Raw genomic sequence first — 26,100 nt, 5'->3', positions numbered from 1 at the left:
TTTCACTGGTAAAGATACAAAATATTTAATTTAACTCATCGTTGGTTGACTGAAAATCCTTATAACCAAGTTTCCATGGTGGAAAATTTAACAATACCTCATTTACGCTCCTTGAATTATCTTCATTAGGTTAGCGATAACGCTTTCGACCTATTTTCGCAGAATAATTATATTTCCTTAATTCAATTGCTTATTTCATCTTCGTTACTTTCCTATAAAGTTCTGTACGCAATCACAAGGAATTTTTCACTTACGGACTTTTTCACATGGACTTTGAAGGCCATCTATTTCGGTCCAATCAAATCAATGGCATAGTAGATGGCAATAATCATTTTGAGTTTGTTTGCTGTCAAAATAGTCGACCCAAAATTTTCTGGAAAGATGGGAACCCAGAAATCCCTACGAGGAATCATGAGTCCATCGTCTTCTGGATATTTTTTAACCTGACTTCCCGCTGACTAATATACTAATGCCCATTTGGAGTCCTATGAATGTTAATACATATGTATACGAGCGGGCGGTTGCAAATGGAAAGATGAGAAAGGAGGAACACTGAGGGGTGGGGATGTTCGCGCACCCCCCTCGGCGTCCCATAAATCATGCATTCGTTGAGGGTGTTCTCATCCTCTGGACCTCTCCGCACTCTCCCTTCCTTCCTTTGTGATCTCTGTTTTGACTTTGCTTTGTGTGCCGAAATTTCGCTCGGCCAACCCACCCGAGGAGAATTTTGTTTCCTTTTCCACCTGATAAAGTGACAAGATTCTTCACGCATGCTCGATGGGCGTGAATACTGCCTGCCAGTCTGGAATTTCATTATCGGGATGCCGTACGCTCTTCAACTTCGGCTTTCTTATTCGCACAGAAAGATGGTGTAAAGGACCGCAAGGAAGAGTGAAGAAGAAGTACCAGGCATGGTGGGTAAGGAGAAGAAACTTCTAGATGAGATTCGAAGGAGACATAAGCGAAACGAGTAAAAAAAATAATAAATGTTGTCGTGAAGTTCAAGTTGAGATAAAATTACTTAAGTAATACAGTGCTAAGCAAGAATTGGGCGGTACGGAATATTGTATTTCAGTCCGGTTATCCTCAGCCATGCCGGCGTCAAAAGTCACTGCCTATATCTGCAACACATGAAAGTCACTGAGTGTCAGCAACAAATGAAAAATAATGTATGGAAGGACAGGAGTTTCATGAAGTAAATGCATTGCTTCGTCTGGAATGTTTGTTGCCGTACTCTGTGGGAACATATTTACGTATCCTCCTTAAATAAGGTGTTACTATGTCTTCATCTCAGAACAACTCGGATGTTCGGAGATAATTTTTCATGACAAAAAGTTGGTCAGGACGGGGGAATACCCGATTACGTCCTCTTTTTGCTTAGTTTTTTTACTCGCTCAATGAAGTCAATCGCAGCAGTGAATCATCCTGTTTTACTCTTACCTTGTCAAAGGATGCCGCCGAAAGCCGGCGATTGAAATCGCTTGCACCCTATCATCTGAAAGATATTTAGTTTATTTAAATCCACCGAGGCCTCCCGCCGTTATGCAATGATGCAATAGGAATTCGAAATCGACTAGTGGGGAAGTAGATTTCATATTTTATAAGAAGTTTTTAATGTATAAACGGAAGTGGTGTGGTGTTATTTATTTAGAAGGCATCGAGTGTCTCATAAATAGTTAAAACCGGTTTTATTTAAAAAGAGAATTCATTTAATTAGGTTTGGAAATGAGAATTCAAGATATTAATTAACTCAGCTTATATTAATTCAAAAACGGAACGTTTAAACCCATGTACCGTGAAAGGCCTGGTGAATGCATTTACATTTTTATCACTGTTGTTTAATGACTATTGCAATTTCCGGGTCTTGGTGGCATTTTTCGCGAGATACATCTCTAACAACACTGAGCCTGTGCATGAAACCATTCAAAATATTTTCCTTGTTATCCTTCGCAATTTCATGTTTCGTGTTGCCATTCCATGTTATGCATTTAATTGAAAAATACTGTTCGCGTCCATTGGCTACAAACTTTGATGTGGGAACTATTTCAAAAATCAATAACTTAATTCAGCTCTCAGATAATTTGTTTACTCTCTCTGCCGGTAATTACATAATCCAGTGATTTGATCGTTGGATTATTCTTCCTCATAGGATAATCCTCTAAAATCGCTGGCATAGAAATGGTTTTCCAGGTTTCGCTTGTAGTAGGACCCACCCGCCTCTGTAACGGCGCGGAATTCCTCTTCCCTTCCCTTCCTTCCCTATCCTGTCCCAGGAGGTGACGTCGGGCTCCTATCGCGGCGGTGCCTCCTTCCTTTTTCCCGCCTTGTCCTCCCCCGTCTGTGGTGCGAAGGTGATAAGCTAACCGCTTCAGACCTCAGCCCAGGAGCGTAACCCCGCGAGCTCGTCCTGGGGTGTCGTATTCACTGCCGGTAGTTATAGTTGAGTAAGGTGAGGGAACTATTCAAGCTCTTTTTAAGTGCTCTATGTAATCTTAAATCTTTGGCTAAATCTAAAAAAAATAAAGTAAAAGAAAAGTGAAAGAATGGTTAATTAGTGAAACCGTAAACTTGTAATTTCTTTAATTAATCTGAAATGTACAAATTACATTAAATTCTCATATTCAGTTTCAAAGTTTCTAAAACTTTTTGTGTCATGTTATTGGTTTCTTTTTGTTTATGAAGTGAAAACTTGAAATGCAATATAAATGCTATGCTATCAATGTGCTACTATGTGAGATAAATAGAACCTTCTATGGCTTAGAAGTACCAAGTTATATATACTAATAAAGGCACTCTATATATTGAAAAAAGTAACTCTCGCCAAGGTGAAGATTTTTATTATGGTCAATTCTAGTCATCTATGCCTGCGCTTAATAATTTAGGAGAAATCACAAGACAAAATTCTTTTAATGCTTATTATCCGATTTAAATTTTTCTGCCGTTTCATCATTCAACCAATTTATCGCGGCGGGCCGATATATTCGGCTCTTACGTAGTACATAATTTAATTTGGTATAAATTATTACGTTGATAGATATTATTCCAGTAAACGTAAAAATACTTTGTTAATATTAACCAGTTTAACCTCAGTAATTGAAAAAAAACCGTTAATGGATATGTAACAAAGAAGTTTTTTTATTGTTTTTTTCCTAAGTGCTACTAAATTTTATGAAAATAGTTTCTGACCCGGTGGCGATCCTGAGAACATTTTACGAAGTCTATTCGCCAGAAAACACTAAATATTATTGTTTTACTTCAGGCTGGTCATTTTCGCGAAAATTACTGATTTTAAACTTTTGCAAGCATCTTCAAATTTGCAGTGAATAAAAAAATATACCCTTGTCAAAATTTCTTGTATTATTCCAAATTTGGAACTTTTACCACATGAGTTCCTCAACTGTAATTTTTATTATAATTTAGCTTCAGGAAGATATTGCAAAAATTCAATTCCACATACCTTGAAAACTTTAAGATTATTATGCAAGCCTAAAAAGAGAAATTTTGTCGCAGAGATATAAAAACTATAGCGGTTAAAGAGGGTGTGTTGCGTATTCTTCAGTTGATTGAAAAAACTCGTCAAGGAAGTGCTTGACCGGGAGACGAATTCTCGGTGATGTGTAATGATTGTCATGTTTCTTGGAACGGTCTTACCGATCGACTACCGAACAATTGAAGGGAAAATCTCCTTCCAGAGAAACAGCAGTAGCAAGAGTGAGCCTCATTTCTTGGACATTTAGAGGAAAATTGTCGCTTCCTGAAATACCAGGACGTTTTAATGTGATTGATGGTATCTTGTTCGGGAAAGTTCACAACTATTAATAAGTTTTCCTGTTTTTCAATGAAAGTAAGTGCTTTTATCATGCATTGCATGTAGGTTAATGGAATTTTGACAGACAGTATGAAAAGGGCCGTTTTTTCCTTATCTTTGTAACTTTTTCGGTTTGCAAAAATATATTCTTCTTAAACACTAATTGCGGAAAAAGGCTATGATTAATGCAAAAAAGTCACTGCGCGGAAGAAAAAATTCAGTAATATTCCTAGCAAAGAATGGCGTTGTGGCATATTTAGTGGTGTTTTCACTTACCATTGCTGGCAATATAAACTTGTTCTTGCCTTTAAGTTACACTTACATTTAAATATGATTTTTCACTCATACATTCCGTCTTTTGTAAGCAAACTACACAACAGTATTTAATAGCAGTAAATAAATAGTGCATGATTTTCACTATCAAATGATATGTTTTTTGTTCAGATCTGACATTCTTGCTCCTTCATAATTCCATCATATATCTTGAAGTGTTTTGGACAAGACAATAATTTTTCATTCATATTATGGTGAATATAACTCGACGATTGTGCGCTTTTCGTACTAAAACCTTTAAAGTTACAGCTTTTTTGCGAGTAGGTACTTATATGAAATATTTTCAATGCATCAATACTGTGTTATAAAAATTGCTTTTAAGTCATACGAAATGACTTCTCCGAGTAGGCTACTCTGCTCCCTCAAATATTGATCGTTCTCTTTCAGCTGCTCGTGCATATATTTATTTTTTAAATGATATTTTATATGCTGCATATTTAAAATGATCACATTTTAATCTTCATTGCGTTAGGCCGTCCTTCAATATATTTTTTTATTAAGCATTCATTTTAAAATAAAATTTCCGTAAGACATCGAGAATATCCGGTGTTATTTATTCACGATAGTACAAGAAGATAATTGTATTTTTATCTTAGTGCTTGCGACCTTTTACTTTTGAAAACCACAAGGTTATAATTATAGCATCTAATGAGTTATTCCGCTGAGGCAATGGATATTTTTTAAACACTGCAGCCATTTTGAAGGGCCATTTAAAAATCATCGTGCTTACGTGTAAACCTGTAGAATTCTCTCCTAAACTGCGAGAAAATTCTGGTCAATCCATACAACTTCAGTTCATTAATGTAGGTCTTACATCATTTTCCAAGGCTTCGCCGCTATTTGATCCAACCTCTATTAGTATCCCACCCATTCTATCCCTAAATAGTTTTTCTTTCGGTCAGCACAACAAAGGAGGATGGCTAGGATAGCATTCCTCCGTTAATGACTATATTCCCATTGAAAGCATCGAACCTGTTGCGTGTCGCAGTCTCTTCTGTAAATCAAAAGCAATCTCCGTTCCCGGGCCGACCCCTATTATCGAGAAAACTCCAATCCATTCCGTAACTTGTTTAAGTGGTAGCGTCAACTTCGGCCACTTTCTTCGATTTACACTCTCATTACGGTCCTCGGTGTTAATTTTCATTCCATTCACGATCCATTTCACAATCACATGTGGGTAAATTGCTTTAATGGAATTATTCCAAGAGAGGTTAGAGGTCTGGCTTTGCTCCATCATTATTTTAATCGGAAGGAATTTGCTCTCAAAAAATTTATCGATGCCCTAGAAAAGGTATTCGTGAAAGAATGAAAGCTCCATCCATAGGTTTTTACTCTTAGTCTCCAATTTTTGTCGAGCTTCCCCAATTATACCTAAATTTGAGGTTGATCATCATAGCCTCTTATAAATATAACTATGCTCAGGTAACATTTGCGACAATGCCGACGCTAAGCGCCAACACATATTCCATTTACTTTCATGCTCTTAGCTAAAATCTTTCTTCTCTGCTGAAAATCAATATTTTCGTTGTTGTATTTATATTCTCTTACTATAATTGGAACTATGTCTCGATTTTTAATGAGGATTAAAAGTAGTATATAGAGATAAGTTCAAAACTGGCCACCAAAACTCGATGGCAGCGCCGCGATCATTAAAAGGAAGAAGAATGGTAGAAAATAATAACAACAAATTTATTTACATTTAAGTCTAATGAAAAATTTTCGCGGGAGAAACTCTTTTGTAAAAATTAATTTTGATGGTATAATATTATTTCTGATAAGTATCCCTCGCTAATAATTCAACCGAAAGGTTGGTTTGGACAGCAAAGTTAGGATATTTTGGGTCGAGCTCATTTCGTAGTAAGCCAGGGCATGTTAATTACGTGGGAAGAGTGGTCGATTCCTTTCCATGGGCCACCTCTAGGATATTTGTGTCTAGGGTTTTTCGAAGGCAGGAGTCTAAGCTGTTGCGGTAGTTTGGTTTGCTCTGGTAATATGTTGAAAATGAAGTGTGAACTCACCCCTCCTCAAAAACCCTCCATTGCAAGCTGCCCTCACCCATTTGCACGTAACTCACCCTCAGTCAAGGTCACATCTTTTTTTCCACCCCTCCATTATCAAGCATCTCTATCTAAATCACCTCTTTCCTCTCTTACTTCTCGTCTCAACCTTAATTTCCTCAACTCTTACCCCCTCTTCCCTCAACCACGATGTCACGACTGCATAACCTTGTGAATAGATAAGCTGTTGCTCTTGTAAGTTTCTACATAGCTTGTAAATATAAAGAATACTTGCGGAAGCCTTGATCAACTCAAATAAAGTTGTAAGGAGTGGACAATAAGTATTTTAATTCCTTTATACAGAACATTTGTCAGTTTTCAATATCTCTGGAAACCTTTGTATCCTTCTCGAGTTTATTTTCGTATCGACATATTTTCACATATCTCGACATATTTTCGTGCCCTTATACATTTTGTTAGTGTACCTTGTACTCGATTGCTCATAAAAAATGCATCATTTGCCGGATGTATTTGTGAAATTGATGTTCCTGAGTATTATCTTCCGTGACAGGTTATTTCTTTTAGTAAACACTGATGCCCTGCGCATTACATTGCATTCATGTATTTTAATCACCTTTTCCTCAAAGTATTCCTCCCGTGAATATAATTTTTCCGCTAAGTGAGATTTTCCGTTCGTTCTCATGAGTTCTTCGAATTCATTTTTCTGGCTTTTCTGTTTGAGAAGGCCTGTGTTTCTTTTTTATCTTGATCAGTATGACGTCCGTAGAGCATTCTTTTCTTTCATCCCACTTCTTTGGTGGCCTCAGGTGAGGGAATTCATGCGGGCCTCCTCTTGGCCACTGCCGCAATGATTGGCCGCAGAAAGAACTTCCTCTTACCTCAGGGGATCCTTCCACCTGCCAAAGCTGCTCAAGGGCGAGGAAACTGCCGAATGCCGAAGTCATTCCGAGTTCATTCACTTTCGGTCGCCAAGCGGAGTTGGATTAACCTTCTTAAGGCCTGGTTACACGATACATTAACACGTACGGGTGCATGAACGCGAGAATGAACGCCAAAATGCATCGCGTTACCACCCAACTCGTGCGAATGCATGCACAGAAAATAGAACCTGTTCTAATTTGGTTCATGCATTCGTACATGTTCCGTTCCGGTCCACCAAAATCATTCACGCAAACGTATATTAACTTGTAAGTGTTAATGTACTGTGTAACCAGGCTTTTATAGAAATCGGCCTTATGAAATACTCTGAGCCTTATTCCTCTAACAGGAAATATTAGTACGAGAGCGGCCTAAGTGATTGGGCAGTAACTAGATGGGGCCAGAATTGAATCCCCACACTGAAAAAACACTTTGGATATGGGAATCGTAGGTTTGGGTGTCACACCCAAAGCTGAGGTGAAGGAAAGGACTTGTCCATACATTTGGTTGTGTCACCCAAAGGGAATGGGTGAGGAGGAGTTGAATGTTCCAACTACTCCTTTGGTTGCTACATCCAAAGAAGATAGACGAGTACTTTGGGTATGAGAACCAAAGCGTTGGGTAGCTCATCAGAGCAATGTTTGGATGCCGAATGAAAAGCTTCGATCACCTGCCCCAAAGGATGGCGCGCCTACCCCTTCCTCCCTCCTATTCAGCCCCACTACACCTTAATATTGTTCTTTTTCAACCCATTTCTAAATAGACCACTAGGACAGTGCAACTAAAAAGTGAGCAAACCTAGCTCTGTAGTTGTCATGATACCTATCTATTATTACATAATTCAACATATTGCAATGTGCGTGGGTGGAAAAATAAATATTCCAATTTGTAGAACACTAGAAAGAACATTTATTTCCAATATATAAACACACAGTTACATAAAATTCACTCCAAACACACAATTTTTCTCAATATCTTCTTGTTCATTCTCCTTTCCTCGTCAATAGCCTCCGTACCAACGCTCTCGATGATTACTCCGCAAGGCTCACGATGAATCCACCGTTATAATATCATAAAAAATGCACAAAACACAGTGAGTTAATATCATTATCAAATCCTATGCCAATAACATACAATATTATTAAAATAAAATCACAACATATTATAAATATCATCGGGAAATACAAGAAACGTGAGACAATTTAACCTCAATAAATAAAGGTCAATGTTAATAACCACAGCAGCACTTCCGACAAAATATGATCTGAGAGTTTGAACTTTGTTTTAATAAGCACATAGAGATAACAATGGGAATCTGAAGAACTCAAAAGCAAAGGGTGGTAGTGTGGGCATGAGAATTAATGCAACATGGCGGTGAGAATAAACACAAAATGGCCGTGAGAATAAACAACAACTCGCAACTTACCAGCGAAAACATGGATTTAGGCTCCAAGTCCAGCCTTCGATAAGAAATTCGCCGTCCCCTCGTCCATAATCTCGAGCAGCAACAGCAACGAAGCACAAGCGGCAGCAGAGTTCGCCCGTTTTGCCCACAACAAGTCCACACGTGTCTACGGCTTCCACGGCTGAAGACAGAACTGCGGGTGCTAGAGAGCTTCATGAGATTGCCACCAGAACGCGTAACAATAGATTTAGATTTCGCACCTAAACCGGTAGAGTGCAATAACCATAACTTTGGTTCTCCCACCCAAAGGACGTTGACTGGACGTGTTTGGTGTGACATTCTTTGCCTTTGGTTCTCACATCCAAAGAGTTAGTTCTGACGTCGCATGATTCTTGATGGCGTATCCAAACCTCCCCGCCCAAAAGGGTTTAGGGTGTAGCATCCAAACCTGTTCTCTCAGTGCAATGGCAATCACAATGGGAATTTGGAGGAGTTAGCTAATTAAATACTTATTTATAGATTTCAGCGAAACCGTAATACTTCCCCTTCTTATTGATTAGTATATTTAACGGAAATAAATTCATCATTCGAAATAGATAACATGGGAACATTCCATCGTCCTGGTCAACTAGTTAGACCCATCTTGTGATCTAGGTTTTTGCCATTTTAGTCTTCGTTGCATGCGAAGAGATCGAATATTGCTCTTAATTATATATACTCGTTTCTTTTCGCCTTAAAGGCAAAACCCTTCACCTTATAGGAAATAATATCGTTAATGCGAGATAGCGACTGGAAAATAGTCTCATGGTATATTTTGATGGTTGCTCACAGCTACACGAGCCAAAGTCAGCTGTATAAAATTTTACAGATTCAGTTTCGTCCTTAGCTAATGCTCTCCAAGAAAACTTCACCTACCCTCTACGTTGAGTTTTGTGAGGTACTCAGATATTTGTCATAAATAGCACGAATTTTGCCTCACATCCCTTTCTTCAGAATAGTTTTACCTTTCTCATCTCCTTTATTCACTACCTTTTTCCCATCTTCTAATTACCCGTGATGTAAGACAAGCATTCCCGCCGTCATTTCGGCGAAAAATGCAATGTGTTCACGTACTTCTGTTTATCGGAGGCTTCCACTCCGCTGGTGTACCTTTGCCTCGTCTCCTTAGCCTTTTGCTTGTGGCTTTTGGTCAGACTTAATGGCCCCGCAGTACCCACCATCCTTTCCTCAGCAAAAAGCACTTTCTTGCGAAGTTAAGTGGAAGAGAGTAAAGCTCGACCTCTAAAAAGTACGAATGACGCGCAGATTTACGTGAGGGATTTTTTGGATGGAAAAAATAACCACGAATGACGGGATACTTCTTTTTCTTCCGGTGCAATTACAGCGGCCTTCGCGAAGACAGATATGACTGGGTGCATGGCCGGAACTTGATTTTTAATTTTATTTTATTCTCAATACCACCGGATACAGCTCTTATTGGCCATTTTATACCGGGGTACTCAACAAATGTAACAAGTACACGGACAACCATGCCCTGGGCCGGGGAAACCTACCCAGGCGGGACTCAAACCCGCGACCCCTTATTTGGTAGGCGAGGACGTTACCCCGCCGCCATCGAGCCCGGCAATGATGTTAGGATGTGTGGTTGTATTTTCTCTTTTTTATAATTATCACTCAGGATTCTCAAATCTGTTGATACTCACCGAACATAGTCAAGCAATTAACTGTCAACTGCATTTTTTAATTCTGTCTCTCATAATGATAATACTTTTTTATAGGCTATTTCTGAAGCAGTTTGATATCTTTGTTTTTATCTATTGTTTTCAGTAATAATATTTCACTTACTGTATTCTTTCTACGCTTAAAATATCATTAACATTAGGTTATACGTCAATTAGGTGATTAATCCATTTATGACTCATCTTTTTGGTCCATAAATAACTCTTGATGGTTGTTGGTTATTTTATTTTTTAAATTAAGTATAGTAGATCGTTTGAATGACTATAGAAAGGATTACGTTGTATATGACTTTTTGAAAGAAAATTAAATTTTGGGGATTCTAAATGATCCACAGCTGAAGCACGGTTCTGAATAAGTCTGCAAAATGAAAATATGTTTATAATGGAAACAATTCTTGTGAAATTACTGCGACGCCTGCTGGAACGTAAGCGAAACTGCTATCGCCAGCAACATCATCGCGATGATTACCGGAAGAATGGAGCAGATAACAACACATGTTCTCAATCTAGGATCAAATATTCATTTTCAACCATCACATTGAAATATTAAAAACATTTTTAAAGAAATTTCTTTACTCCGATCGAAAGAGGAAGAGGAGAACGTAATCAACTTCCGTTTTCGGAGAAATTGCGCAGTTTATATGTATATGTCCTTGCTCCAAATATGCAAACTCATCGTATTATTAAGCCAGCCTTCAAATGATATCTCAAACCTTAGTCATTAACTGTTTTCTTTTTTAACCCTCAAATAATCTCGTCGAATTTGAAACTAGCATTGAGTTAGGCAGTGCGACCTGTCTCATCACAAAATGTCAAGGTTAAAGCGTCTGTGTTATTAAACAGTATAAAGGCCTTCAACCAGTGCGCTGACCACATAAAAAGTTATGGATAACCACTCTCGCAGGCGATTATTTCCGCGAAATCTTTCATGCTAACTACGCGATTAGTGTTTAGGGGCTGAATATGTCTCCGTTTTCATATTGTTAGGTTCAAAATCTCATCCAATTATGAGCAGCTGCCTTGATATAAAATATCCCGCACCGCAGACTTAATTCGCCAAACACTCGAAATAGATACTTGGCTCACGTATTGGAGCAAAGATTGAATGTTTGACTCACATTTTTCGTCACGCATGTTAATGCCGATTGAATAGAATTCAAATAAAGTTTAACGAGATATACATGACGATCCTACAAAGTACTCTCAATTTTTTAACATTCCTTTCTCAGAAGACGCATTTCATCTGTGAATAGCATTCAAACGAAAAAATAGGATTAAAGCAGTATTTGGTGTTACTATTTTTATGTTGATAATCTTAGATAATCTCTTGAAATTCAGTTTCCCATGGCCACGGCTTTGAGGAAATAGATTACCTGAATTCATACCAAAGAGTATTGTGGGATTGACGTCAAGAGTATCCTCGCTAACGAGCCATGGAACGAGATATTTTCTTATGCCAATTTTTTTTTTGCTATCCTCACGAGTTAGATTTTTCTATTCTCATTCTCTCTTTCTCTCTCAGATTATCATTTTCTACTTCAACTTGGAAAAAACTCTTATTAAATGCGGATTTCTCAATATATTTATAAATCATAAAGCATCAATTCTTTCGTCAATTAATGATTTACTCAAGTTATTTTACAATAACTTTTTGTACCATTTTTGTATCGTTCAAAAGTTCTCCTTCTAATAAACAAATCTCAGCAGTTCTCATGCCACCCTATGTATTTACAAATTGTGAAATGATGGGGTTGGTGTGATGGTTTTATTTTTATAGCCATCACTCCAACATACCCATGGGCTGGTTTACTTCCAACCCTGTTGGAGTTTACGAGTCACGACTGTGTCGGGGACTTTTCAGACTGCCCGATCCCTGCACGAATTTTTTGTGGAGAGCACTTAGTCCTATACTCCGCTCATCAGACGGGACTTTATTCTATTGTTCCCGTGGCCTATTACGCTAACATCAGACTAGCGTCGATTCCAGGTTTATCTTAACTTAATTCCTCTCCCTATGCTTTGGCGCAAATGACCTGAGGGTGTGGTCGCCTCCTCAAAATACCTTGCTACCTACCAAAAAATGTGAAGGACGCTTAATGTTTTATTTTTACCACCCATTTCCTTCTCAGGTGTCACCCTCAGCTGAACAAATAGAGTTAAAATCCTCGTGGTGAACCGTATCAAAGCTACCTGTGTAAATGAAAATGAACTTGGCGATCAATTCTTCGTGATTTAGGGTTAAATAGATTTTAAGCATGTATATGTTAACGGAATCTTGGGTATTGTAAATATGCAGTTATAATAAACCATTTATTTATCTTTCCAATAGGTAAGAAGGTCCCGTGTTGAGAGTCAGGCAAAGAATCTGAAGATACCCATCCACGATATTGTCACGAAGTAATTCCTCTTCTTATATGTATTATTGCTTCATTCCTAATCCAAAGTGACCTAGGGAAGGGTCACTATGACGAAAATGTGTTCCATTAACGTGTAAATGGCGTCGCAATCGCATAAAACCACCTAAATCTACGTTCGCTTTGGTGCGTATCCACTGATTTGGTAAGCGAACTTTATTCATTCCTAAATTCCGAAATGAATGCTTGCCCAATTTATGTAATGCCGAATAAAAAAATATTAGGTCGCAAAATTCGGCTCGCACAATAGATTATGGAGTGGAAAAGTGCCTAGGGCACACTGAAGGAGGCGAAATTCTCTCAACGCCTTCACGCCGAATCCCATTGTTCATTCGGCCCGCATAATTCTTTTCCATCCTTCCACGTCTGCCTGTGGGGGTTTTTTCTCGAGACGGTACCCAAAAAATCCAATCCGTAATTGAAACGACTTATTATCGGCCATCGGAATAATATAAAAAAATAAACGCCGAGGGGGACGCGTCATTGCTCCCCGCTCCACCGCCTTCACCTCCCGCCAACATCTCCCCTTCCACGTTCCGATTATCAGGTAGGCGGTCATTTTCACGCTTCTCCGCACACGCTGAGGTATTTTTCATCTCTTCAACCGATTTCTCCTCCCCACATCCCTCGATGCCTGGCTCTTTGGAATGAATCTCCCCCTCGGGTGCTGTGTGGTGGCCGAAGATTTTTTGACAGCGCGAGAAGGGGAAGGCGATAAGGGGGGTGGGAGGTTCTGAGTTCGCGATGGCCTCTCGAGACGCAGACTTTTCTGTTGGGGCACTGCGTCTCGTCAGACCTCCGGTTAAGAAAACACACACTCCATCTTGACTATTGCTTTTTAGTGATGTACTACTGGGGAAAAATCTGAGGTAGGAGAGATAGAAGTAATTTTTTTGGTAACATACAATAAAGACATTTGTTTTGAATTTCTTTGGCGAGTACCTACCTTCGTGAAATACGGAGGCAAATGCGGAAACGAAAAATACGGAGTTTTTGTGATTACATTGAGGGCGCTTGCCTACGCCTTGATAATCGTCAATATGTCATCTATGTTTATGATCATTGAATTTACACAATCCCCTCCCAACACACCGAGTCATGTATAAAATATCTTGGCACACGTTATGACTAATCGTCTCTATTGAACTGGTCGTATTTTGTCTTAGATTTCGTGACCTATTACTTGCTTAAAACTCGAATCATCATCTCGAAATTTTAGGGTGAAAGAGTGGATAATTATCAATGTTTGCCAAAAAAACATTAGCAATTTTTCACATTTTTTACGATTTTCACCAACCGGTTTCATCGTACGTCAAACGTCTTTTTCAAAACCTTCATACTTAACGAGCTGCAAGACTAGCATTTTTTTCCAGCTATTTGAGCCGAATGCAACGTTATTTTCATGTCGCTAAAGCGATTAGATTGTGATTAGGACATTCATTAAGTAATCACTGAAGTTTTAGTGCCCAATCCTGTCTAATTTTATTTCTAAGGTCACCTTTATTTACGGACATAATATTATATACGGTTTAGCGAATATAATATTAGTTTTTGTCAAACTGACTGATGTAGTCTAACAGTAATAAAAAATTTCATTTACCTAGGATAGTATCGACATCGGCATCTGGTAGAAATGCGTATTTTCAAATGCATTTTCCAAATAGCAGAGTACCGAACGTCTACTTTTACGTCCCTGGGTCGATGGAATTTATGTCATGCTTTAAATTTTCTTGGAACTGATATAAAATTCGTTTTTCGCAACTTAAAGTCATTCTAATTGAAGTGATAGATTAAACATATGTTTCGGTTTACAGTTGCAAAAAATGAGCTCTCACTTCGAAATTTTAGGGTTAAAGAGTAGATCATTATCAATATTTGCCAAAAATACATATTTAGAGAGAAAACATTTGTAATTTTACTCACTTTTGTCATCACTTTCCTCAAGTGGTTTCAGCATACTTCACACGTCATTTTCAAAAACTACCTAAGTATTGAGCAGCAAGCCTAGTATGTATTGTAATGTATATACTCTTAATGCAAATGCTTTAATTAAAAATATTAATTGTTATATAAATGAATTAAATTTCTTATTATTGTCTCCATCTGTCGCGATGAATTTCCTAAAAGTTACTCCCTGAAAACCATCATATTTGCCTGCATCTCAAATCAGTATCATCGGGTATGTTATTTATTACAAAATGAGTATAAAATCCTTTTCTTAGTTGCTCTGCAAAACGTTAAATCAGATTTATATCTGCGAGGCGTACTGTCATGGCCTTTTCAAATTTTTACGAGAGAAATGAATCCTTCCATTTTTCCATTTAAGAATATCTTTTCCATATTTTCCGATCAAAGTGTCAAGTTTAATTTACCCAGATGAAAAAACGAGCTGTCCGCTCTCGTCAAATGGTTGCTTGCCTATACTTTTAATTCATACAAGTTTACAGACATGATTGGACCACGTAATCAAAGCTTGCATGCCTAAAAATCTGAAGAAACAATTTCCTCCGCGTGGATTCTTAGTTATTGAAATTTGAGTGTGACGGAGTTCGGCCACGTGCCGGTCAATTTGCTCGGCCGATGGACCGGGTTTCCCCCGACTAAAACCGACTCCCATTATCGGTTGGAATACTGAGAGCCTCCCGAAATTTGAAATCATTCCCCGAATCCATGAATAAGAATCGCCAGGCCACTTCGGGTGCTAATACAACCGTTCGACATACTCATCTTCGCCTTTCTTCGAACTCGAATTTTATTATCACTCGTTTATTGCCTCATCGGCATCTCAATCTGGACGCATTTATATATTTTTTAAATGTATTTGTACGTACCTTAGAGCTCGGAGATGATGATGATGAATGGCTTGAGACCTCGAACGTGGGTTTTTAGAGAGAGATAAAGCACCTTCTTCCTCAAGGGCAAGAACGGGAATTTCATCGTGATACCCGGAATATCTTGGGCAATCTTGGTGATTGATACTCAATGTTCACCTCTATTTGGTGTGATGAAGAATCCCGCCATGGCTTCGGGGTATTAATTAGTTTTATTGCAATCTCAACGCGTGCATTCTGCTTCCTGATCTTTATCACCAAGATATTGCACCATGGATTTATGTTTCCCCGGCTTCGTCATCGCATGTGTGGATGGAATACAAGAGCGTTGACTGCCTACATGATGTGTTTTTTTACCTGAGCTATTGGTTTGAGTAAATAAGGTATGTCAGTGCGCAATAAAAATATCCTCGAAGGCGCATGTATTAATTATTTGTGGCTGTTTAGGTAAAATTTTGTAGTGACTTTAACTTTTAATGAAGAGTTATACAGTCTTTTTCTACCCGTAGTTAGTTTACTTCAGGAAACAGAAATACTTGAGGCGTTTTCACGGAGTTTTTACAGTATTTTCAAGCTAAATAAATATTTTCATGATATTTCCCTGAGAAAATCTTAAGGCTGTATCTATGTTCGACTTCTGGAAGTATTTTAGCAACAGAAGAACTGTATTCTCCCAGCCTACATTTACTGTTCGCAACACCTGAAAATTTATGTAACCGGAGAAACTGATGAACTGATAAACATCAACTTATGGGTATTACGAACTTCATGTTGCTGATGATGCTGGAAATCGAGTTGAATTGAAGTTAAATGCAAAACCGAAGTATTTTCAAGGAGAATGTGTTTTCTCAAGTGTAGTTCACTCCGATAAAATATGACAGAAGCTATAATGCGAAAGGAAATCAGCGCGAATGGGGCAGAAAATCACACGAACTGAGAATCCATTAAGGTTAGAAATTTTTCGCAATAAATCACTGGACAACAACGAGCCCTTCAAGAATCGCAGGAAATGTGGGGTGTGCGGAAACACTAATAATTTAAGTTCGTGACAAGCTAACGTACCTTGTATTAAGCGATACGTGACACATGGCCACGGAACATGAATGTAAGGCAAGCAGTCGTACATTTCATTAACGAGGGATTGAAGCATCACGGCCGACCCCGGCAAATAAATCACGCGTTATACTGTAAAAATATTTTCTGAAAAAAAAAGAGTAGCGGAAGGCGGGAGCCTCTTGATTGCAAATCCGCGTTGCGTGAGCTGGGCACATTAGAACGAAATGTTCGGGCGCCCGTCGCTGGTCTGAGTGGAGACAATTTGAGGCTCCATTTTACTGTTTGTCTCCCTCTCTATCGTGTCTTTGGTGATGGAAACTATCCCATGTGGCTGCTTTGGCCAAATCTATGTTTCGCGGGTGTTAGAAGAATCTATCTTCAGGGATGGTGAAAACAAGGAAATTTCTTCAATGTATTGTTATATTTAAAAAGTTCTTTTCTATTCAGACTTCCTTCTTCCCCCAATTTTGATCCTTTTTTCATCCTTCATTTATCTTGGAACTTCTATAATTTTCCCTGTACTCCTCTCCCCTCCTTATGAATATAACCATTTATTATTTCGTATTTGATAACACTATTGGATACTGTTTTGTGCATTACTGTCTACGTTTTGTTTGCTATTTGTTAATTGTTTTCTTTACCATCATTTTTAATTGGTCTTGCGCTATTTTTGGACTACATTAAATAAATAAATATATTTCTTATCTCCATCTTCCCTAGTTTTTAGAAGGGGAGAGGGTGACGTCATTGCCCAATACATCGCATTTGTCGGTACTCTTAGGGTTTTGCGACTTTCTCCCCTCTCCAGGGTTGGCAGTAAAGGCATTTTTATTTCCTAGTTTTCTCGGAGATTTATTGGGAATCGAGGAGTCTTGAAGAACAATATGTGCTAATGTGTTTAGTGCTATCTTTATGGAAATTGGTTGATATTTTTTAAATTTACAAACTGAGGATATTTTCATCCATGGATAATTAGCGGTCGCTAATGTATCTTTTTTGCAAAAGTCATTCTTTTGATAATACCTGCCTCATCAAAAATAAATGCTGAATACCACCTCGGTGAAAGAATGTCATTCAATTTACAACATTTGGGGCTTGAATGGGGAAGATATTGTCACAGCTTCTTTATGAATAGTACTTCTATTACTCCATGTATGCTTTTCCATCAATATATGTAATACACATGCATGGAAAGTACATTTATTTGCTTTGTATTTTATACAATTAAGTGTTCTTACATGGGGAACCTACGGTCAAGCATTTTTATCAGTATATTTTCCATTCGAGTGAATACATGACTGGTACTAACATATATACAAACAGAACATTTAAAAAAATCTATTGTGGATTATTGAAGATACATTACAATATAATTTTAATTACTCCTGCAATAACTTTCCTCGTACTTATATCTCATAAGATTTTTACCCAATGAAAAAGACGTAATCACACTACCAAATAGAAAAAGAAGCGTTTTTCATATGTTGCGTATACTTCTATGCATGTATTTGACATGGCCATCAAACCAACTGTAGTCACCTAATCGTTTCACCACATGGAAAACGGAGGAATTGAGCCCAACGATGCAATACGGAATGAAAAAAGTCAATGGTCCGTAAAAAGGAAGGTCATTTTGGCCGTATTTTATCCGGTCGATTGATTTTTTTCAATCCATGTTGCACCATATATTAGTGAACAGATTATACTACGACCAATTACTTGTACACTACCACTACTACTACTAGTCCAAATCATCTTTTGCTTGACACTATTGTCATAACGAATTATCACCTTAGATTCTTATAATTAGTCTGTTATATCTAAGTGCGATTTTTTTTCTTTTGTTGAAAATATTGTTCTCATGCTCTTGGCGATCTGCACTTGTTGCATTTGTGTGCAATTCTATTCATATACTTCTTTTCTTCTATTTATCTACCAATGCTAAAAATGTAAAAAGCTGTACATTTATTTTTCTCATGGGCCTCAGTGCCCACAAAAATAAACGAAATTATTATTATTATATTTTCACAGCATTTTTGCTGGTTTTAGGCCAGGTACGGGTATCACCAAGCACTCTCGTCTTTTTACTCTGCGTTGAAATATTTTCTGACAATCCGACAAGTATTTAAAATTGCTGCTTTTTGTATTGTGATGAACAAGTATTTATTATTATACATTATTATTACGTATTTTGTACTCTTTGAAACATACAATCTACGTACTATTGTGACCTTGCCTTATTTGACTGATATAGAATGTGCTGTTTTCTCTGCTTTCTTCAGATACGGCGACCTGGGCGTGGTGGTGTCTGGAGGCGGCGTCGCCTCCGCCCTTGGGGCTAGCGTCCTCTGCTCCCTCATCCCGGGACTCACGTACAAGCAGCGCTCCCTCTGCAGGTCGGCGCCGGACGCCGTGGCCGCCGTCGGGGTCGGAGCCCGGCTCGGTCGCAACGAGTGCGCCGCCCAGTTCGGACACCGCCGCTGGAACTGCACTCCCATCGGCTCTGACACGGTCTTCGGCCACGTGGTCGTCGTCGGTGAGTACAGTTGTCCCTGAATTCCGAAAAAATTGCATGCACTGCTGTATATTCTCACGCATGCCTAGATACATGAGCCTGTGTTTGATTCCTACTGCCAGTGGGGTAGCCAGGAATTTCGTTGGGGGTAGAGGGGTCCAAAATCAGGGGGAAAATTATTTTTGAAAAACAGGGTACTAAGTAGAGGGTTTTGAACTAATTTTAACACTTTTCATCATAAAAAAACGTATTTTGTCAAGGAAATCTTTTGTAAATTCATGAATTTTCAATATTTTGTTTTCTTTTATGAAGCAAAGTAATTGAGTTTTTATATTTCGGGGCGGGGGGGGTCCGGACCTCCCCCCACGCTACGCCACTGCCTACTGCAAAGGAAAATTAAGTAGGAGTTGTAACTTGGAAGTGGGCAGCCAAAATCCCGGGAAATGCTTAGGATGTGTCGAATGATATTCGGTGCATATCAGTGTTTTTGTAAATCTTGAGGTTTGGTCACTTATAGTTCGTATTCGGTTCCTTGCCAACATTTCGACAAATTTACTTGCAATCCACAGGGCTTAAAACTTCATTCCTGAAATTGTAGATGGAAGCAACAATTTTTGCAGTTCACTAATGTCATCAATTTAGTTTTTAAATGTATCTAGTAAGATAAATTAGGTCTCGGTCTTCCACCAGTAGCATAACCCCCGTCTCCTTATCATCGCCGCTACATGCACGTTGTGTCCATCGCGTACTAGATTTACCTACTTCTTATGTGAATCTGTATTTCGTTGCCCTTTACCAAAATTTTCTGTTTCGTTAATGAAGTATACTTTCAAGTTATAGATCCCAATCTCTATTTAAAAACTTTTGTTTGTTCACCTTTTCTTATCATATTGCACAGCGTACATCAATAACATGTAGATACTAAATACCAATGACAGAGAAGTTTGTCAGCTCAAACAATAATATATCATGGGAATCAAAGGAATAAAAACTTTGCTTTTTCTTCATGCTGTTTTATTTTGTCCGACCAGGTTTCATCGTGTTTTCATGATCTATATTTTGAAAATTTTACGCGGTATCGAAACCATAGTCGGACAAAATAAATCAACATGTGGAAAAAGCAAAGTTTTATTTCATCAACTCCTACGATAAAGGATTTTCACCAAGTCAAGCCCTCTACTATTTCTTAGATCGATGTATCATTTTTCTCTGAAATGAAAAATGCTTATGTCGGTTAACAGTTGGCACTAGTAGCTTGGAGGTAATGATTGTAGTAACTTATTTCTTAAGGTACTGAGGGGAGCTTTTCCAGAAAAAGGATATCTTTTTTTAATTAATACAAATGCGAAGCTATTTTCCTTGAGTGAGTTTATTGAAGGTAAATTGAGAATGTGGATTGCATTAGAGTCTCCTTCCCGAAATAGTGAGTCTATCGGTGAGTGCGATGTTTCATTTAAATATTTACCTCCATCCGACGCATTCAAATTCGATGATAGTGTCCTCCGCTACAATATTTACTCTAGAAACAGGAAATATCAATCATTTTAATTGTACTTACAGTAAGCCCCTACAAATAATAATTTATCAAACTTGTTGGTGTTCCCTTACAGAGCTTAACATTCGAAATGAGCTTTTGAATTCAGAGATTTTCTATACGTCGACCTCGGTTGATTATTTTCTGGCGTACTTTCTCTAATTATCTCCAGCAAAAGCCTATCACTTTACAAGAAATGAGATATAAACCTGTTTTCCGTTCTTGAAGAAATTTCTTCCCTCATATTCCTCATTTCAATGCAATGTCTTGAAATTCATCGCGGAAAATACTTCATTTCATCATAATCGTCGGCATATGGTACGTTAATCAATGTCTGAAAATTCAGCCCCACCATACTCTACATCCACACCAAGGAGTCGCTTTTACCGTTGTATCCGGAAGCGTGGCGTATGCTATCGCTAACTGCAACTATTCTCATCCCTGTCATCAATTGCAGTACATACGGTTGTAATCTCTTGCCGCTCCCGAAAAAAAAGTGATCTGGATGAATGAAATCTCCGTTCGCAATTAATGTCCGTGCGCGCCTTACGGACCCCCGCGGCGCGGGCACGAGGCTAATTGCCGCCATTTGCGACGCCTCGCCCGTCTCTCGATCACGCCCTCGAGATATCGAACCCCCCGTCGAGACCACAGACGTCCGGAGTTATCCCATCGATTACGCGACTCGGGGAGCTCCTCGATCACTGCTTCGATCGCTTTATGTACGCACGTGTATTCTCGCACAAGCCAAAACCACCCCTCTCTTCCTGGCATGCATAAAGGTTTCCGTCTTCTTCGTTGAATGGGGTCACGGGTGGTCGCTTGGAAAATTTTTGTCGTGTCGCGGGAAGCAAAACATGCTATTCGATCGCGATAAGTTATATTTTCATATATATATTCACATTTCGATTTTCATATTTTTGCCGGCCTCGGTGGTGGCGGGGTAACGTTCTCGCCTGCCAAACAAGAGGTCGCAGGTTCGAGTCCCGCCTGGCCTGGGTAGGTTGCCCCGGTCCAGGGCATGGTCGTTTGTGTACGTTTACTTGCTACATTTGTTGAACACCCCGGTGTAAAATAGCCAATAAGAGCTGCATCCGGTGGTTTGAGAATGAAATAAATAAATAAATGAAATAAAGGCAGTTAGATTGAGGAAATACTAGCTGGTTTCAAGGAAAGAATTTACGAAGAAAATATTACATGACCCATTTTTTTGGCATTTTAGGCGTGATTTCCTGGAATAAAAGGTACAAAATTAAAACATTAAAAATAAATATTAATCATTTAAGCAAATATTTTAAATGATTCAAATAAGCAATACGCACACTTGCATTATTGCGATATTCTCATAAATTTAGCGACCTAAAAACCGACTTTACTGCGTTATTTTATTAATGAAGAAGATATTTATGAATCATGTAAATAACGCCGTAGAAAATTGTGCCGGGAATGAGAGAAATGATAGTGATGCACTAATAATTGAAGGGCCACACTTGCGCCCGAACAAAGAGCCAACGTAAGTTTCGTTTTATATACACGGATGCGTGAGATCTGTTTTTAACCTAAAGGAATGACCTCTGCAATGATTTTTTGTTTAAAACACTCTCACTAGCTCCCTGAAATTCCTTATCCCCCACCCCCCGCCCCCCAAAATTTATGTATGGACTCGCCCCTCACGCAGAATCATACTGATGTATCATACGAGGCACCCTTAGCTCTGCAGTGTGGACCAACGTTGAGGTTGAATAATTAGATCAACGGAGATCGCCCACATTTTTTCTCGTTCCGTTATTTTTGATTTTTCATTCGTTTTCCTCGCCGCGGTATCCAGTGTCTCATTAGTTCCGCCTTCAAGTCCTGTTTGTTTAAATGAGACCTCTGGCGTGTTAAACCCAATTTATGGTGTTACCAACGACGGAGGAGAGCAGATAAATAACGTGCTTAAGTCATTTTATAGCCTTCACTGCGATACTTTTTAGCATTTATCTCTCGTACGAATGAGTCCGATAAAGTGCAAGTTTTCTTCTTCAAGATTTCTTTCATTTTCAGCGGAGTATCTTTTCTTCGCTACTTATCATGACTACTACAGCTTGTCGCCCGTTTTCTCTTAAATGTGAGGCAGAAGAGAAGAGTCTTGTATAGAGATTAAGTAAAGGAGTTGCTTAAATGCCACTTGTCAAACGGTGCCTTCGTCAACAGTCGTACGCAGGCATATCTAGGTGAGCCTACAAGTCTCAATCTTGCTTTGCACCTTAGAGTGTACTTAAAACATGACAAGCGTTCCTGAAATAGAATTGCAGTTTAAATTCAGGTTTTGGGGTGCATAATATGCAGGAGCGGATTGTGGTGGTTATTTTGGGAAAATGGTATCATTTAACGATATGGTATCTATGGCTATGAGAAAAGAAAGTAATAATAAGCCTCAAATGCAATAAAATTGTGTGCACTCTTTTTAGGAGATTAATTTTGCTATCATATCCAGCCTTCATGGTATGCAGGACCTATCATCAATAACGCATCTGAGGTTTGACTTTCGAAGACAAATGGCTTTTAGGTATTCATTAATCATTTTAAAAACATTGTTTGTAAAATCAAGTATATTGCCATGAGAAAAATTTCCCATGACCGGGAATCGAACCACGGATCTTTGGCTTACCGGGTCCGGTTCGAAGGTTCGTTGTCCGATTCCCAGTCCAGGAGAATTTATTCTCATGGCAATTTATGCAAATTTCATTACCGCTCACGCGGCAGTGTCGAAATTTTACACATTCTTTGTTAATTTGATGAAAGAAATACTTTTATTCGATAGCCTCTCTAAAGTTTGGAATTTTTTCAATCCGCCCCCGTGATTTCTATAAAAAATTCTCAATCCACACCTATTTAATATTTCAGCCAGACTCTCAACTTTGCAGTCCACAACGGATCACAATCGAAACACATAAGAAAGGCATGAATATTTTAGGCACGATTATTAAAAAAGGGTATCCTCAAATCGACTTCTAGACGTGTTGTCGCCCAGCGCGAATGTAAATGGGTTTACATAAGTCGCCACTCGCGTCGCTGACGGGCAAAGCGATCCGAGTTTGACGGGGAATTAAGGTATCTGCAATTAGGGTTGTTAACCGAAATTTACATTCATGATGAAGTGATTTGAAAAATTCATGACTATTCAATAAATAATAACGTCTTGGAGTATCGGTCTGGAAATGAAATGTTTGCCTAAATTTCAATACATTTCTTATATCTCCTTATTGGTTGTGAATAATAATATTTACGATGAATTTATACGTGAATGTATGAACTATTTTAAAAATTTTTACAATAGTAAAATAAAAAAGTACGTAAATGAAAATGAAGAGACAAGAATTTTGAAATCTCGTACCTTATTTGCACTTTGTTTACCGATTGAAACAAAGCTAGTAAAATATCATAGTTACCATCAATTTGGATTTTTACGTGCAAATAAGGAATGTGAAAGCTGTTGTCTATTCTTTTGCGTTTATATATAATTGAATTCTTTTTAAATTTTTATTTTATTACTGTAAAATAACATTCTAAAAATCGTTAATGCTTTCATGCATTAATTTATTGTAACTATTATGATCATAATCCTAAAGATGTAAGAAATATATACAAAACGTCGGCAAACATTTTGTCATTTCATTCCCAGACCTATATTCCAAGGCGTTATTAATAATGCAAGGAAGTAATGAAAAAGAAATCCACTATCCTCTCGTAGGAATATTCATGATCTTTCCTTCATTTATAATGCCTTAAATGGCAAGTTCCGATCATCGGAAATACTCCCTTTCTTTTCACTCCACATTCTTACCTGCTCCTTATGTAATAATCACCTACTACACCAACCTTAATTCCGTCTTTCTTTCCCCCAGAGATCACTCTTTTACAGACTCCCTACCTTTTTCAATACCATTTCAACTACTCACGTTTCCCTGGACCTTCCAATGCCCATCAGATCTTTCAAGAGGCAGCTTCGAAAAGCCATCTTCTGAATCTTTTTATTGAATATCGTTTTCGTAGTTTTTTTATGTTTTATATTTGTTAAAGCTGCAAATTTTAAGTTTTCTATTCACTGTAAAGGCCATTTCGGGTGTTTTTGAATGATTAAATAAATAAAAAACACGTGGGAAGTCTTGAAGTGAATGGATCAAAATATCCCATTACATCTAATTTATAGCCAAAATATTGAGAATACTAGCGATGGCAAAAAATTAAATAGATTAAGTATCGAAGTCATAGATTGTTTTGGAAATAAGAAGGATTAAATCGATTTCCGGGAGTGGAAACTCTGGTGTCATTTTATTACTCTCTTGACGCTTTCTTTACCTGACAATCGAAACGAGTTTTTTTTTAATATCCTGTGTTTTGTAGTTTTTTATAGTTAATATTTATTATAGCTGCAGATATTAAATTTTCCTTTCAATTCAGTGGCCGTTTCGGATATTTTTGAATGATTAAATAAATAAATAAATCGGTTGATTTCTTTTAATGATAAATTCAAAATTAAGTTATAAAAACAGAAAACAGATATTTTGAAAAAAAACTTTCCTACATAGAGGAATGGAACGACCTACCTGAAGTTATTTTTAAGATCTTCCTCGCAAATGCGAAAATTTTTAGTGATAAGTGCTCATAATTTTTTTGTTAATTACATTAGGGAGTGTGTGAAATGGGGTTAATTGGGTCAATGTTCATTTTTTAGTTGTATGATATTAGAGTAAATATCTTTTATGGAGTGTTTGGAATCGGGTTATTGGGGTCATAGTTCAATTGTCAGATGTATGATATCAGAATAATGCATTATTTTTTTACTCTAGGTGTCTTTTCTGTTTCTTACTTAGTTATTAGATTGGTACATTTGTTATTCATGTATGTAAATCTATTGCTGCCACCAGGAAATTGCCTATTTGCAGCAATACGTATTAAAATAACAGTAATAATAATGTAATTCACGAAAACTGCAAAATATAGCAAAAAAGTGGATCGTATTGCACTCATTGCCGGTTTTGAAAACTGATTTAAATGCGACCGAAGTGGAAACAGAAATCGACCTTCTATGTGATGGAACTGAGCCTCCTCTATTGCAGTCCCCTTGATTTTAGCCGCGGACTCAGTGCAGAGAACCTCTAAAAATCCAAGGATTGCGAACCAAGCCCGTCGGGAGAGAGCGTCCTTGGATGGAGCCATTTATTTTTTTTCGACTCCAGATATTACCGCCATTGCCGAGTCCTCGGGCGCAGAATGGTTTCGTGGTGAGAGTGGAAGAAAAAAAAATCGCGCTGCTTTTTTTTCGCATTGATATAATGTCGGCTTCTCTCGGATATAATGAAGACATAGCGTAGGAGAAGCGGAGAGAGATATTGTGTGGCGGCGACGGAGGATTGTTTTTTTTCTGCGATTAACATTTGAAGGCGGCTTAGTGTGTTCCCGCCCCGTCGATTTAAGGGACCTGTGGGATTCCTAGGCGGGAAGGAGAGGGAGGGCAGAGCGTGAGATGGCAGGCAGAGACAA

General features: G+C 38.2%; 1 protein-coding gene across 1 annotated transcript in view; it reads left to right on the top strand.

Moving 5' to 3' along the window:
* The window catches only part of LOC124157761 (protein Wnt-7b), a 346,201-nt gene that overhangs the window by 157,365 nt on the left and 162,736 nt on the right, over positions 1-26,100 (top strand). The window contains exon 2 of the mRNA XM_046532763.1: positions 18,805-19,058. Coding sequence (XP_046388719.1) covers positions 18,805-19,058 — 254 coding nt within the window. The remainder of the gene's footprint in view (positions 1-18,804; positions 19,059-26,100) is intronic.

Source organism: Ischnura elegans, chromosome 4 (genome assembly GCF_921293095.1).
Source record: "Ischnura elegans chromosome 4, ioIscEleg1.1, whole genome shotgun sequence".
Taxonomy (NCBI): domain Eukaryota; kingdom Metazoa; phylum Arthropoda; class Insecta; order Odonata; family Coenagrionidae; genus Ischnura; species Ischnura elegans.
This window is presented reverse-complemented; position numbering and strand designations above follow the sequence as displayed.